At 46.5% G+C, this 17159-nt stretch overlaps 1 protein-coding gene across 1 annotated transcript; it reads left to right on the top strand.

Moving 5' to 3' along the window:
- Positions 1-8112: 8112 nt before the first annotated feature.
- Positions 8113-16400, top strand: cyp26c1 (cytochrome P450, family 26, subfamily C, polypeptide 1). Its single transcript, XM_008430438.3, has 7 exons — positions 8113-8375; positions 8862-9181; positions 10764-10988; positions 12069-12344; positions 12423-12581; positions 12947-13333; positions 15107-16400. Exons 2-7 carry the CDS (start codon positions 8975-8977, stop codon positions 15449-15451), a joined length of 1599 nt encoding a protein of 532 aa, XP_008428660.1. The 5' UTR covers positions 8113-8375; positions 8862-8974; the 3' UTR covers positions 15452-16400.
- Positions 16401-17159: the final 759 nt, after the last annotated feature.

Raw genomic sequence — 17159 nt, 5'->3', positions numbered from 1 at the left:
TGTTTGTCTTCCAGACAGTTTGAAACGGGACAGTTAAACTAAGATCCAGGAGATTCTGTCAGGAATTTAAAACATTTTTATATAACTGGTTGGTTTTTGTGCAACATAACGACCCAAAACTTCAACAAGTGAAATCAGAAACGGTTCGTCAGACAACACAACCATACGCTTTCATGCTCCGTTGAAGATGTTAAAACTTTAGAATTTTTAAACACAGAAACGTAAACGCTTTTTTTCTAGAAAGTTTCTGAGATGAATCCTAAAATGTCTTGGTTTTATTGGTGGATCTCCTCGTCCTGCAGCTTTGGCCTCCATGAGGTTCCCACCCAAACCTGGCTGCAGAGGTAAACTCTCACCGCGTGGTTGAGTTGAGACGTCGCCTCGGCTCCTGACCTCCGGTGTGGCCGATCAGAACCGCCGTAGCCTGAGGACGCTCCTGGACCACCGGGACAGGTGGTCCGGCTGTGTGTCTGACTGCAGGGCTGGACGGACTCTTCCCTCACATAAAAGACACTTCCTCCCTCCTTTGTTGAGTCCGTCATCAGAGCGAACAAAGACGCGCTCTCAGGTAATACAGCGGTCATTTCCCTCTGCCAGGTATGTCAGCCCTCGGGCCACAGCTGGGTTCTGGTGACACCGCCGGCGCTTGGTGGCGGCTGGACGTCGCCACAAAGGAAGACAAAGAGGACAAACCACACAGGAAGTGGTTCTGTCACACATCTGGCCTGCAGCGTTTATGGTTATTGGACGACCAAGAACCTTTTAGGTTGTTCTGGTTCCGACCCGGTTGGTGCGAGTGCAGCGTCGGACCGGCTGCCTCCCAGAGAACAGGCTTCTCTTTTAAAGGCTTGAGTGAAGCAGAACAGTAGCTCCTTTCCCAGCCGGGGTCACGACCCCCTCGCCTCGGCCCGAACCCGATACCCTGTCCTGCCGGCTCGGCGGGGCGCTCCGCCTGAAAGATAAGGAAGTGGACCACCGGTAGTCCTGGAGTTGCCCCCCAGGCCCCGGTGAAGCCCTGGGGGGCCAAACCCAGAACGCCTCGCCTCCACAGCCACACAGATCCACACAGATCCACACAGATCCACACAGATCCACACAGATCCACACAGATCCACACAGATCCACAGATCTCTGATTCAAACTGCGTCAACATCCTGCTAATGTTGAAAACATTTATTTTACAATCAGTGTTTCTATTCAAGGGGCAGTAAAAATGGTTTTTCTAAGGTTTACGTCATGTTCCAGTGTTATCCCCTCATCAAACACAAACAGTTTGTGTTGCTTTGATTCTTTCACGCATATTTGGGAAATCCTTTAATCTCCATGGCAACCATTCAGCTGCAAAACGCCTGGGTGGACGTAGCCCCGCCTCCAAGGCGCAGCTCCTCCTCTGAGCCACAGCTTCCCAGTTTCTGACAGAGCAGCCCTCCCCCACTCAGCTCCTTCAGACTAGCCAGTGGCAATTAGCAAACAGCTGGAGGAACTGCTGAGCTTCTTCTGCTGTTAAAGGGTTAACAGAGCAGCCATGTTGTGATGACTTCCTGCAGAAACGCTCAGACACATTCATAATAATAACTGCTGTTAGTTGATCAACATTCCAACTGCAAATAAAATAAATTCAATGCAAAGTAAAAATAATTGAAAAGTGTAGAAATCAGAGATGCAGGTTATCAACATGGCGGCTCTGACAATAAACCACCTACAGCTTTAGGATGAGAAATATTAGCAGAATATTCAGAAAACAGAGGAAAAAAGCACTGCCAGAATAAACCAGCAGGTTTTCATTCTCATTGGAACCCAGAAGAACCCAGAAGAACCCAGAAGAACCAGAAGAACCCAGAAGAACCCAGAAGAACCAGAAGAACCAGAAGAACCCAGAAGAACCAGAAGAACCCAGAAGAACCAGAAGAACCCAGAAGAACCAGAAGAACCAGAAGAACCAGAAGAACCCAGAAGAACCAGAAGAACCCAGAAGAACCAGAAGAACCAGAAGAACCCAGAAGAACCCAGAAGAACCAGAAGAACCCAGAAGAACCCAGAAGAACCAGAAGAACCCAGAAGAACCAGAAGAACCAGAAGAACCAGAAGAACCCAGAAGAACCAGAAGAACCAGAAGAACCCAGAAGAACCAGAAGAACCCAGAAGAACCAGAAGAACCAGAAGAACCCAGAAGAACCAGAAGAACCAGAAGAACCCAGAAGAACCAGAAGAACCCAGAAGAACCAGAAGAACCAGAAGAACCCAGAAGAACCCAGAAGAACCAGAAGAACCCAGAAGAACCAGAAGAACCCAGAAGAACCAGAAGAACCCAGAAGAACCAGAAGAACCAGAAGAACCCAGAAGAACCCAGAAGAACCAGAAGAACCCAGAAGAACCCGATCCTCCCCTCCACGATGCGAGGAGATGACGGAGTCAGATGCTGACGACAGATCTGATAAAAATCCCCAGAGGTCGGCTGCTGCTGACAGGGAGAAAGGAGGCGAGGCGGGTCCAACCGGGCCGGGTCAGAGGCAGACCGGCTGTTCAGAACCAAGAAAATGAATTTACTCATATTTACCAGAACCCAGCAGGAAATTCATCTGCTGTCAGAAATAAATATTTAGACATCATGATAAAATCTAGAAGAGCTTCAGGAATTAAACGTTTAAATATAAAATAAATCATTTTTACATTGTTGGTTTAGTTTCTAGTGCAAATATTTTAGTTCACTTAAAAAAAACTAACTTGTCAGCAAGAAACAGGATCTAATTTTAATTCCATAATTCATTAACATTGATGAAAAGGTTCCAGTTTCATTGGCAGATTTTTTCACTTGCAGAAAAACAAACTGAGTGAAATAATCGGACTTTTTTCATCAGTATTAAGGATTTATGGACTTAAGATCCTATTTCTTGCTGAAAAGTTGCTTCAGTTTGTTTTACCTTCAGGTGATCTGACATTCTCAGCAGAAAGTAGGTCTTTGTGTTTGTTCAGAGTTATGGTGTAACTTTTATCACGTATTTTAATATTGTGTCTGTTTTTATGTTAATTTATGCGAGGTGACCTTGAATGCCAAGAAAGGCGCCTCTAAATAAAATGCATCATTATTATGAATAAATCTGATGTTCTGTCTCCGCCTCGTTGTCTCCCGTCCCTCATCCGTCTTCCTTCGCCTGCAGCGACGGGGGGAAACTTTCCCTCTGCTCCTCCTGCTGCTTGTCGCCGTGTCGGTTTCCAGGAAGGAAGGTGTGAAGTATCCGCCGCTCCTGACTGGCAACAGGAAGTCCAGAAGGAAACGTTCTGCTGACAGACGGCAGCTGGTGAAGGTTCAGTCGGCGCAAACATGAGGTATTGAGAGAACACTGTAGAGAAGAGCCAGGAGTACTTTCTATGGGAGAGAGAATAAAGAGCTTTAAACACAAACACACTGAGAGGAGAATCAACTGAACCTACAGTTGATGGTACTCTCATCAACTCTGTCAGTCATTCCATCCGTTAGGGTCAAAGGTTAACACAGAGGCACTGAGCCAGGAGAACTTTCTGCTGTTTAAAGCAGACACTCCGTCTGTCACCACGACGACGAGTTCAAGACGTCAATTAATGCTGGAAGCATTCAGAGCTGAACGACTGAAAGGAGACAACGTCCAAAGAAAATCTTCAGAACAAGTGTAGAAAGGTGTGTGTGTGAGTGGGTGTGTGTGTGTGTGGGTGTGTGAGTATGTGTGTGTGTATATGTGTGTGTGTGCATGTGTGTGTGTGTATATGTGTGTGTGTGTATATGTGTGTGTGTGTATGTGTGTGTGTGTGTATATGTGTGTGTGTGTGTATATGTGTGTGTATGTGTGTGTGTGTATATGTGTGTGTGTGTATATGTGTGTGTGTGTGTATATGTGTGTGTATGTGTGTGTGTGTATATGTGTGTGTGTGTATATGTGTGTGTATATGTGTGTGTGTGTGTGTGTATATGTGTGTGTATATGTGTGTGTGTGTGTGAGTGTGTGTGTCAGGTAGCATGAGGTGAAGCTGTAGCAGCTGTCAGACTCTGTTGGCATCAAACCTGAGGACACAGCTCTGACCCCGAGAGGAATTCACTTTGTCTAATAACACAAATTCACCGTACTGCATTCTAACACACACACACACACACACACACACTCCGGTTTGTTCCTGCACGTCCTCACGATCAAAGCGAGGCCTTCAGACTGTCAGAGCTGCGCCGCCTCAGGCTGACAGCAGCTCATCCTGTGTTTACATTACAGCACTTTCTACTCTGCAAACACACACACCGACACACACTTCAGCAGCTGATCTGCAGCCTGATAAGATGGCCGCCGTCCTCACACACCTGAAGCGTGTGTTTCATCAGTGTGAGTGGACCTGGTTTGGTTCTGTGGGTTTTTGTCTCAGATGTTTCTTTTAGCATCTGATGGAAATCGGTTGGTAGCTGCAGGATTCCTCGGCGTGCTGCTGCACGCCTCCATCTGCCTGCGCTGCTGCATTCTGTCTGCGTCGCTCCTCATATTAATAACACGCCTCAACCAGAACACACACATCTCCACATGGACCGTCTGCGAGGCCACGCCCCGTTTACGACCTGAGGAACGTCTGAACGAGCCTCCAGCTTTAACTCACCATCCTCAGGTTTAATCAGACGTTGTGAAGGAATCGCTGATTTAGCTGCATGTCATAAAAACATTTCACAGCCTTCCTACATGATCCTGCTCAATTCTCATCTCCTTCAGTTCTCCATCTGGGATTTCTCCCATTGAGCTCAATTTCTCTGGTTGAATTTCAAGCGACCCAACAGAAGGAGGAGTTGAGGATCTGTCCGTCTGCCGTTCAGTCTGCGTTGGTGGATTCAGACATTTTATTTCCTGGCGCTGCTCCCCACAGGGTTGTTGTTCACATTGTAGCTCAGCCAAACGTCAGCGATTGGTTAGAATCAGATCCAATTGTTTTGACAAGTCAAGTGGCAGATTTCAGCGATAAACATTACATTTTGTCAAATGTCACCATCAGAATCATCAAGCAAATACACATCAAATATGTTCAAAGTTCCAGTTATTATTGATCCAGAGCAGCTCTGACAGGTGAGTCTGCGAACATGGAGACCCGGTCAGAACCGCCAGAGTCCATCCATGTACAGCAAACACTTCCTGCTCTTTCTGTAACTGAAGATTTAAACGACTTTCTGACTCTTTTAGAGACAAATATGATCAGGTTGGGTTAAATATCAAAATGTTCTGCAGATCATAAAACGACAACATGACGCTTCAGTCCCTCCTTCCACCAGATCAGCTGAACCGGCGCTGAATTATTTTACACAGAATCCAGATATTTAACATCACTGCATATAAACGTTTGGTGCCTTAAATCAAAGTTTTTTACTGGGTATTTTATGTCAGTAATGCTTTGATGCTGTAATCCTCCACTTATTTCTCCTCCTTTATCACTGAAGAATATAAAAAATAACCTTAAAGAGACTGTAGAGATGATCACCTGGTTGTTTTCATCCATCCTGGATTAAATTCAGTTTCTATGCAGATGATCTTCTTTGTTTCTGTCCCAGAAGTTTGATGAAGTTTTCAGAGGAGATCTGATCCTCTGAGCTCAGGTGGGTCAAAACATCAGGATGGGTTTAAACCCAGGCCTGTTCTTTTATTTTGAAGGAATGTGATGGGATTATTTGGGTTTTGAGTCCGTCTCCGTGGTGACGGAGGCTGAAACCGGAGCTCTGGTCGGCCTGAGGCGCCGCAGGACGGACGTGTCTGTTACAGAAGCTTTTAAAAGCTCCGGACCGGATTAGCTAGAGCGTCCGAGCAGAACCCCCCCCGCCCCCCATGGAGCGGAGCGGTGAGACGGGACAAGCAGGACAGGAAACACTTCTGAGCAGATCTCTTCTCCTGGTTGATCCCCTAATCTGAGCCCTTTGGATCCCAGCTGATCACAGATCAAAGCTCTGATGCTTCCATTGATCCTGTTGGCTGGAAATGTGTCAGATATGAGGAACAAACATCTGCAGCTTTTTAAATCGGGTTCATAAAAAGGGTAAAAAACCATAAAATAAAAGTAGCTTTTAGCTTCGCATCGTTGACTTCCTGTTAGAGGCAGATCTCACGTTGGATCTTGTTCATTTCCAGCGGTTCTTCTCCACTGTCGCCCTGTGCTTGTTCAGGAGCAGAACCAGGAGACTTGATGCAACCAGCTGGTTTCTCCATCTGAACCGGGAAAGACTCGGTTTTACTGAAGGAGAACCAGCCTAACGGTGGATCTGGATCTGCTTCTTCTTACCTTAGAGGTAAAACCATCTGGAAAAACCTCCAGATCCAGATCCAAGTGAAGATCAGAACCTGAGATTCCCTGGGATGGAAAACCCATCTGGGAAAACAGAAACAAAACTTTCAATGAAGCATTAAAGTGTTAAAAAGCGAGCAGGAACTGAAGCTTCTGCTGTAATAATAAATAATCCACTGATGGATGAATTTCAGAGTCACAGGTTGATAAAATGTCCAGAAATCCTAAAACCAGCTGATGTTTCAGGATTTCGGCTCCTCGGTGATTTTCTCCATGAAATGAGTCGAAATGTTTGGTTGAATCCGAGCAGCTGATCCATGAGCTGCATCAGAGTCTGAATCACCTGATTGCATGAAGATGAATCCTGAAAAAGTCTCCCTGCTGCTGATGATGACGATGATGATGATGAAGGCTGAGCACTGAGGAGGAGGAGGGGCAGCGATGAATGGATGAACTGGAGGGAAAACATGAGGCGCCACATGAACCTGATGGAGACTTCTGCACAAAAACACAACCAAGTTTGTGTCTCTAAACGTCACAAGATGGATTTTATTTTCATTTAATAAATAATTTCCAAGCGGAGCAGCTGAAGGTTTAATTAAAGTGTTTAGATCAGAAAAATCATAATAATTAAAAAAATTAAATCTCCAAAATAATATCCGCCTTTACTAAAATGATTCTGCAGCCAAATAAAAGCGTTTATTTTAATGAGTTTCTAAGAAATTTATATTTATTTTCCAGGACAGAAGAGAAAATTAAGAAAACGGATCATCTATAAAATGTTTCTCAGCATAACCGAATAAAAATAAATGGTGAAAATAAACAGATAAATAAATAAAGAGATTATTTAACCAATTTAACAATTATATGTTGATCATGTGGATTAAATAAAATACAAAAGAATTAAACGAATCTTTGACTCATTTTGATTTAATTAATAAATTAGGTTAAATATATATAAAAGAAACATGTTGATGTGAATATATATAAAATAAATCAATACGTAATAATAACGTCATCTCTTTGTTTTTTATGTCAAACTGAGATCTTTAAATCTGAAACCGTTTCAGTTCCGGTCTGTTGCAGATCCTCAACAATCCAAATAATTAAAATAAATAATTACATATAATGAGAATATGGATCCATCTTCAGAGATATTCAGTTTCATGTTAAAAGCTGATGTGAAACTTTTGGATGAAACCTGAGATGTTGGAGTTCAGCAGACAGGAAAATTCATTCAACATGTTTATTACCGAGTTCAAGCAGGACGGACAGGAAAAAACGGCTTATTTTTAATAATACATGTAACAATAATATATATGTTTTTTTTATTTCGCGCTGCATGCCGGGAGTTAATCATTTAAACTAAATGGAAACGAATTAAAATCTGAATTAAATCTCACATTTACTGTGAAAATATTTTAAAACTAATTAAAACAAATAGAATCAGAACCGGAGCGGATCTGGTTTCATCAGCTGCAGAGGAATTTAACAACAGAGCCTGTAGTAATAATAATAATTATTATTATAATTATCACCATCATGTGAGATCGACATGTAGAAAAGAACAATGTGCGGAACTCTGGATAAAAAAGATCCAGATGAGCCGAGATGAATTAAAATGTTCGATTTTATAAAATTATAAAATAAATGAATTTATACTCAGAAAGGAAGAAATTATTTTAGGGTTCAGCACATTTTGCGCCAGGAGTTAAAGGCGCAGTCCGCAGCGTTGCGCCGAACTGAAGCCGCAGCACCAAGTTTGCGCCGGACTGAGAGCGGATCTGCGCTGATTGGTTACCTGAGCCTCGCTCTGACGCACGCGCACACGCACGCTGTGGATCTGCTCCTGGTTTCCCTCCTCTCTCTCTCTCTCTCTCTCTCTGAATGAACAGCCTGTTTAACATTCCTAGCAACGTCAGCAGCTGAAGGTGGACCGCTGCGCTGCGCCGCGACGCTGCGCCTATAAAGCCGCTGCAGCGCCGCGGCTGCAGGAACCTCCAGGCTGGAGCCGCAGCAGGAGAACCAGAGGATCAGGAGGATCAGGAGGATCAGGAGGATCTGAGGAGGATCTGGGTCTGCAGAGGAGACGCGTGTTGGAGGTAAGCTCTTTGGATCAGAACCCGACACCAGCCAGAACTCTTTAGGACTTAATAGCAGCTTTCTGATGAGGCTCAGAACCAGCAGCAGTTGCAGCTTTTAAAGCGGATTTATTGGCGCTGCTCCATAAAGCCGGGCCGGTCCGCCCGGGCCCGGGGGTGGGGGCGGCTGAGCCCCCAAACTGTACCTATAAAGGCGCGCAGCGTCACGGACAAGCCGGCGCAGGCAGACCGTAAAAGTGTTTGGAATAGCTGACAGGTCCTGATGGAGGGTCGGCCCGTCACAGGTGGGTGTTTTATCAGAAAGATTCCTCTAATGAAACCTGCAGGAGATCCAACCTGACTGATTTAATGATTTCCTCTCCTGTCCGGCTGAGCGGGAAACATGTGCAGTTTGAGTTCAGCCAGAGTTTAAATTAACTTTTTCTTTCGTTTTAATTTTTTGCTCATTAAATTTCGCTCCAAGCTGATGTGACTGTTTCCTTCCAGCTCCGGTCTCACTGCGGACAGAAAGCCGCTCCGCGCCGCGCCGCGCCGCCGCCGGACTCCGTCTCTCCGCGCTGCCGCAGGTGGATGCTGGGAAGTGGACCCGCTCGGAGGAGATGTTCCCCCTGGCCCAGTTCGGGGTCCTGTCGGCCCTGGCCGCCGCGCTCACCTCGGTGCTGTCGGCGCTGCTGCTGCTGGCTCTGACCCGGCAGCTGTGGAGCCTCCGCTGGAGCCTGACCCGGGACCCGGACAGCAGCCTGCCGCTGCCGCGGGGCTCCATGGGCTGGCCGCTGGTCGGGGAGACCTTCCACTGGCTCTTCCAGGTCAGAAACTCCTTCATCTCCCACTGAGCCCAGAAACTCCAGCCTTTATTTAAACATCCTTAGAGCCGCTGGAAGCTTCCAGAAGCGGCAGCTCCTGGTCCAGGTTCAGTCTGCAACATGTGCGGACTTGATTCTCTCTCTGGGCAGCAAGAACTGGAAGTTTTCGGTTCAGTTCGGTTCTTCTCTCCTTCCTCTCTCCATCCCTCCATCCTGCGCAGAAAACGAAACCGACCCGGTCTCACTTTACGCGTCAAGCTCACATTTCCAGTTTTTTCTCCCTTCATTAAGTTTCTCCTGAATTTCCAGCGCTGACAGGTTTCACTTGTTTTTCTGTCACTTTGCTTCTTTTCTCACTTTAAAATCAATGAACTGAAGGATCCGAGTCTGAGGAGAAGACCCGGAAAATCCAGACTTTTATTTAATGCATCAGTCCAGCAGTAAAAACAAAGATAATTAAAAAAATTAATACATCCATCAATTAAATTTTTTAATTCATGCGTTAAAGTTTGATGTGAGAATCTGGGAACATTTAACTTTCTGTTTCCCTGGAGAATAAATATGACATCCATGGAGATTCATTTATTCTGAGCCTTCAAACAAACAACAAAATACTTCAAAAAGTCTGAAAATAAAAATTACAATGCAAGACTTTCCAACCAGTCAGAGCAATAATTAAAGATCTGGACCTGAGATCAAAGAGGCTGGAAGGAAAAAGTGAATAAAGAAAACAGAGACATTCTGGGGTCACCAGGTCTCCATGGCAACCGGCTGGTTAGAAAACATGTCAGGAAAAATCATTTTCCTTCCTACTGTCTCAAATGTAAACATGTGGAGCTGGTTAAACAGACCGGGGTCTCTGGTTAGATGGGCTATTTCAGGGTCTGAAATAAGTGATGCAGTCATGGTTGAGCACGGTGGAGGATCTGTGAGGCTGTGGGCCTATTTAAACAAAACCTCTGAAACCAGAAGTTTCATTAAAAATCAGCAGAAAATCCGTGAGCTGAAGAGTCGAGAGGAGCTTAAACACTGAGGGAGAAAATGGCAAAAGAAGAGCTAATCTCTGCAAAAACACTAAATCCTGCGTAAAACTTTTGGTCCAGTTGCTAGTGCAAGTTTTTCAGTAACTTTTCAGCAAGAAATAGAAGTTCATTTTACGCCAATAATTGATTAATATTGATTAAAAAGTTCCACTGACAGATTATTTAACTTAGAACAAAATTTTTCTTGCTGAAAAAAATACTTGCAAGTTAAAACATTAAAAAAAAAAGATGTTTACACAAGAAACTAGAAAAAATCACTCAGTTAGATTTATATTTCTGCAGCGAGGAGCAGGAGGGGAGCAGGCAGAGGCAACCGAGGGAGTAAAAACAGCTGGGATGGGGAGCCAATGGTCAGCTGAGGGAAAAGAGAAACAAAAAGAAGGGGAACCTGAGGAGTTTACTCTAACAAACCCAAAACACAAACAGTGGCAATAACTAAACAAAAGGGAAAAATAACTGAAGCTAAAAGTCCAAACACAAAAAGATCTTTTAGTTTTCTGAAATATTTTTCCCATCTCTCCTTGGCCTGGTTCCCACTGCAGGGCTCCAACTTCCACATCTCGCGGCGGGAACGCCATGGCAACGTGTTTAAGACCCACCTGCTGGGGAAGCCCCTCATCCGGGTGACGGGCGCCGAAAACATCCGCAAGATCCTGCTGGGGGAGCACAACCTGGTGTGCACCCAGTGGCCCCAGAGCACGCGCATCATCCTGGGGCCAAACACACTCGTCAACTCTGTGGGAGACATCCACCGGAGGAAGAGGAAGGTGAGGCGTCGGCACAGGGCCTGACCTATGGGGGGCGGACCTACGGGGGGCCGGACCTACAAGGCCGGTCCTACAGGGGGCCGGACCAATGGGGGGCCGGACCTACAGGGGGCATGGACTGATGGGGGGCCAGACCTATGGGGGGCCGGACCGACGGGGGACGGATCTACAAGGCCGGTCCTACAGGGGGCCGGAACTATGGGGGGCCGGACCTACGGGGGGCCGGACCTACGGGGGGGGCCTTGGACCAATGGGGGGCCGGACCGACGGGGGACGGATCTACAAGGCCGGTCCTACAGGGGGCCGGAACTATGGGGGGCTGGACCTACGGGGGGCCGGACCTACGGGGGGGGCCTTGGACCAATGGGGGGCCGGACCTACAGGGGGCATGGACCGATGGGGGGCCGGACCTACGGGGGGCCGGACCTATGGGGGGCCGGACCTACGCGGGGGGCCTTGGACCAATGGGGGGCCGGACCTACGGTAGGGCATGGACCTACGGGGGGGCCGGACTGACAGGGGGCCGGACCTACAGGGGGCCGGTCCTACAGGGGGACGGTTCTACAGGGGGACGGTTCTACAGGGCCGGACCTACGGGGGGCCGGTCCTACGGGGGGCCGGACCTACGGGGGACCTGGAGGGGCTAGAGAGGATAGAATATTCAATCACTTCACTGAACCGCACTGCATTCTGGGGGATGTAGGCAGAGGAAAGACTAGCCGTTAAATCTATCGTAGCCAGCTAAGCTAGGTTGGTGACATCAACTGACTCCTCACTCTTTGGTTACCCAGCAACAAGCTGCTCATTAACTTACGCAGCAGCAGCTTAAGGTTTCAACATTTTTGCTTAAAAGCTGAAAAACGACGTGAAGTGAAAACTTTGGATAAAACAGGAAACGTCACAACATCAGTTTGTTCATATTTTAGATATTTAAGCAAAAAACTAATCGATAATTATCAATATTGACTGATGATATTGTGATGTGTTTTTTAGCCATATTGCCCAGTCCTACTAAAATCTGAAAATCATTACAAACATTACAAAATATCCAGCTGAACTTTGACCCCTGTCTGGTTTTAGATCCTGGCCAAGGTGTTCAGCCGGGGGGCGCTGGAGTCCTACCTGCCGCGGCTGCAGGACGTCATCAAGGCGGAGATCGCCAAGTGGGTCTCCGAGCCCGGGTCCATCGACGTGTACGGCGCGGCCAAGTCGCTGACGTTCCGCATCGCCGTGCGGGTTCTGCTGGGCCTGCAGATGGAGGAGGAGCGGATCGTCTACCTGGCCAAGACCTTCGAGCAGCTCATGAACAACCTGTTCTCGCTCCCCATAGACACGCCGTTCAGCGGCCTGCGCAAGGTACCGAACCTCATCCAACGCTCCTGGACCCCGACGTTCCTGGGAACTGGGCGGGTTCTGACGGACTTCTCTCTGCAGGGCATCAAGGCCAGAGAAATCCTCCACGCCAACATGGCGAAAATCATTGAGGAGAAGATGGAGCGGCAGCAGCTGGACGACGACTACCAGGACGCCTTCGACCTCATGCTGTCCGGCGCCAAGGAGCAAGGCCAGGAGCTCAGCATCCAGGAGCTGAAGGTACCAGGAAGACCTGGGAGATTCAGGCTGGACTGCTCCGGTTCAGAGGAGACACTGGGTTTACTGGGTTAACCAGGCTGACCAGCTTAACCAGCTTAACCAGGTTTAAGGGACTGGAAGGCTGACCTTCATCTGGAGGTTTCAGAGGGAGGGGAACCTGGTTAATTAGGTTATTAGGAAGTAAAGCTGAGGGACAATGGAGGAAACTCACACCTGTTGCCATGGTGATGTTCTGATTGCAGCAGGATGTCTGGTGTGGCGCTCTGGATCAGCTTGGCTGTGGTTTAGCAGTATGAGATGAGTGGGATAAAGAGAAACGATTCCTGTCAGATGATTTAAACTCCAAATTCATCCTTTTCTTCCAGGAAACGGCCGTGGAGCTGATCTTCGCTGCCCACTCCACCACAGCCAGCGCCTCCACCTCCCTGGTTCTGCAGCTGCTGCGCCACCCGGCCGTGGTGGACAAGGCCAGAGAGGAGATGGAGGCCGAGGGTCTGGGATGTCAGCCGGAGCGGAGCTGCGACCCGGCCGGCGGTGAGCTGGAGAATGAGCCGGAGGCCGCGGAGACGGAGACGACCCGCCTGCTGAGCGGTGGGCCGGACGGCGGCTCTCCTCGGCCTCGTGTCCCGTACCTGAGTCTGGAGAAGCTCAGCCAGCTCCGCTACATCGACTGTGTGGTGAAGGAGGTGCTGCGCTTCCTGCCGCCGGTCTCCGGGGGATACCGGACCGCCCTGAAGACCTTCGAACTGGACGTAAGTCAGAGCTGAAAGCACATCTAAACACCAGTCAGAGGAAGGATCTCCAGATTCTTCTTTCAGGAACCATTTAGTACCAACAGTTAGCAAGAAAAACACTCAGTTTAAAGTCCATTAAGCTTCAAAACAGACAAAGTCCAAAGATTTGATGAAAGACTTTCAGGAAGTGAGGAGAGCTGCTGACTGAGATCATTAAAAAGATAACAGGAAGGTCCGTTGTTTTCCAATGCAAACATTTTGGGTAACTAAAGCTTTGAGATCCAATTTTTCTACTTAATTGTGCAATTAGAAAAAAAAAAACTTCTCTCATATTAATCTGCTTCTTTATTTTGGTTGCATTGAATTTTATTCAGATGTGGAGAATAAATCCGCCTTAGTCTAATTTTCCCCACCAATCAGTTATTTTTCCTTTCATCCTTTTAAAGTGAGCCCTTATAGAAACCCTGGCTCTGGACTGAATCTTGCCCTTTGTTGCGCCGCCTGCTGAGTTTTTCATGCAGGATTAGGGTTGAGATTAGAGTCCTCCTCAGTCCTTACATCCCCTCTCCTTGACCTCAACATGCCCCCAATTTTCTGCCCCCATTGCCAAAAGGATAATTGTCATTTCTGCACCTTCTCCTGCAGTAATAAGAGGCTGAGCTGCTGAACTTTCACTGAGAAATCTCCGATCTGAAGGCGCGGCTCTGGTGAGAGAGGATAATAAAGGTTCATTCTGTAGTTCAGTGTGAGATAATTATAGAAACCAAATGAAGCTAAACCTTCAATGGAAGCAGCAAAGCATATTATTGTTATTATTTTAATGCAGCCCTGTGTGACATAACATAAAATCTTGTTTTCTACTTTTAAGTCAAATTCTTGTTATGTTCTTAGCTTTGAATTTGTCTCCAAACTGGAATAGATGGTTGAATCTCCAACATAAAGAGCTTCAGTTAGATTTCTGACTGGTTTCGCCAAACCTCTGGTTTTCTCTCTCCGGCTGCGTTTCCTTTACAAACGTGTGAAAAACTGTCACGATTCCATTAATTTCGAAAACACAGTTTCACAAACACGGTGCTTCCATTAAATACGAAACAATGAAAATATCATGTGAACAAGTTTGTTTACATGGTGAGTCATTAACATGCTGCACCATAAACTACTTCCTGTCTTCTTCTTCATGGTTTCTGCCAGTGGTAAAACCTGTTTGTTGATCATGTGACTCTTGACTAAAAAAGTTTTTCCGTCAGTTTCAGGAAATAAACCAATTTTGATAAGGCCAAAAAAAATCACGTCATCCTAACGGCAAAACTTTTAATCAAAAAATTTTTTTTTAAAAATTGCTGTGTTTACATTAATGTGTGACATTTCATTAACCTTTTGGTTCCTATAGCAACAAACATGCTAACTTCCCCCTGCAGTCCCTGAACAGGTTGATGATTTAACAGGTTATGGTGAAAAGTCTGTATAATGGTTAATAAATGTAGCAAATCAAACTACAACCGATTCATTAAATAATTAATTTTCCTTCATCAAAGACATAAAATCTGCTGGTTTAAAATCCACATTTCATCCTCAGATCTGCACAAGTCCTGATTCTCCTCTTTAAATGTTTCATGTTAGCCGATGATGGTCGTCAGAGATCCTGAAAGACCAGAACTGATTAAATGAAGAAGTTCATCTTTCACATCTCAGTTTGACCCAAAAGGTCCAAACCTCCCAGAACGGACCGGAGACGTTTCGCCTCCGTTTTCCTCTCCTTGGTTTTAACGGCTGGTTCCGTTTCCACCACAGGGTTACCAGATCCCTAAAGGCTGGAGTGTGATGTACAGCATCCGGGACACCCATGAGACGGCGGCGGTCTTCCAGAGTCCGGAGCAGTTCGATCCGGACCGGTTCGGCCCGGAGCGGGACGAGTGGCGCTCGTCTCGGTTCAGCTACGTTCCGTTCGGCGGCGGCGTGCGCAGCTGCGTCGGGAAGGAGCTGGCGCACATCATCCTGAAGACTCTGGCCGTGGAGCTGATCGGGACGTGCACATGGACCCTTGCTTCAGAGGAGTTCCCCAAAATGCAAACGGTACCGATCGTGCACCCGGTGAACGGGTTGCATGTACGATTCTCCTACAGCAGCCCGCTGTAGACGAACAGAGCTGAGACTACAAACTCTGAGCAATGGATCAAACCTCACCAGCCAGGCCATCCTGCAGCACTTCAGCATCATCATCATCTCCAAATGCGTCTTAATTTATTTATGTCGCCTTTATCCTGCAGACGTCGCTTCGTTGGACTGAAAGCACATAAGCTAAAGTTTCTGTTCAGAGCTGTACAGAAACGAACAGATCTCTCCGTCTTGTTCCTTCTTACTGTCTGTAAATGAGATTTAAGTTATTTCATATCAAAATAAGCCATCAGAGCAAAAGATCTGCTGCTTCTCCAACTTCTACATCACTGTGAACCAGTTCATCTCAACCTTCAGAGTATTTAACCTCAGATTTGAGCTCCGTTCTGGTTTTGGGTGAGTTTTCTTCTGCTTCATCTGTACTTTGAGCTCGGTGTTGATCTGGAGGATCAGATCTGAACAGGAGTCAGTTCTCACCAGAGCCTGAAAGGTTCAGAAAACCTGGACAGTTTCTAGAGACTTTCTCTGGATTCAGGAGACGCTTCAGCTCTGGAAGCTGCTGCTGGAGTCGGAACGAAACTCAAGCTCAGAAAACGTGTACATTCAAAATGTCCTCCTCTTTTTCACATGAATGTTTCATAGATCTGTGTCTGTGTGTGCTTTAAATGAAGTAGTGTTCTGAATAAGCTGTATTTAAACGCAGATGGGCCCCATCTGCCGTAGAGACACTAACCTGTAACGTAAACCTGTTTTCTCCTTTAGGATCTTCGTATTTACAGTCTGTTGGTTCTGATGTTATCGTTGGAGGGCCGTTAGCCTGCTAGCGGCGCTGTGAAATGTTAGCTTTATGGAAGAAGATAGCACTTTCTCCACTCTAAGGAGTCTGTAAATACTGATGTCCTGGTTGTTCACTGAGAGTATCAGATGTAGCTGCTGTACAGTCGATTTAAATTACAAGATACTAAAAGTTCTGGGAGTTTTTATTCATGTTAGCGAATCTCAACTGGACCGGACCAGGCCCGGTCAGGTCCAGTTTGTGTCTATCATGTTACTCATAGATGCAACTCTTGTTCATCAAACCTGAATCAGACAAACGTCTTGTTGCCAGGCCTCCGCAGAGATGAATCTGACTGACTTGGCGTCTCCTTTAAGGACGCATTCACACCAAAACCGTTTGGTCCGTTTTAATCCGGTCCGTTTGGGGAGAGGTGGATGCGTAATCGACCAGAAAATCTAACTCTGTGTTATAAACCTCAGTCTCAGTTTGGTTGAAGTGAATTCTGGTGCAGTTAGGATGCATGTGTGAACACCAAGTGGACTGGATAACTCTCCAAATGCAGGGCATTCTGGGTAAATTCAACCAAAACCAAGACATGGGAGAAATCGCTCATGGCCTTTAGCTACATATAACCTCTCGTTAAGCTACTCCCTCACCTCAGCATGCTGGATGCTTGAAACTCAAAGTGAGTCATTACTTTCTGATTAATTCTGCTTATAAATATCTGAGCCCTTGGGGGCCACAGATCACTGAAGTTTTATTCCCAGTTAATGAAATAAACAACGTGAAGGTGGCAGCAGAATAAACTCACCTGGTCCTGAAGCAGCTGAACACTGAACGCCTTTTCAGAGGATCACATCTAAAGCAACACAAGCTAAGATGCTAATTGAAGCTGCTGAAAATCCTCTTCATTTCCTCATGTTTACACCCAAACAACATGTTTTCAATGTG

This window comes from Poecilia reticulata, chromosome 15, assembly GCF_904066995.2.
Source record: "Poecilia reticulata chromosome 15, P_reticulata-male-v2, whole genome shotgun sequence".
Classification (NCBI taxonomy): domain Eukaryota; kingdom Metazoa; phylum Chordata; class Actinopteri; order Cyprinodontiformes; family Poeciliidae; genus Poecilia; species Poecilia reticulata.
Note: the sequence above shows the minus strand (reverse complement) of the source record. Positions and strands in the feature narration are given on the sequence as shown.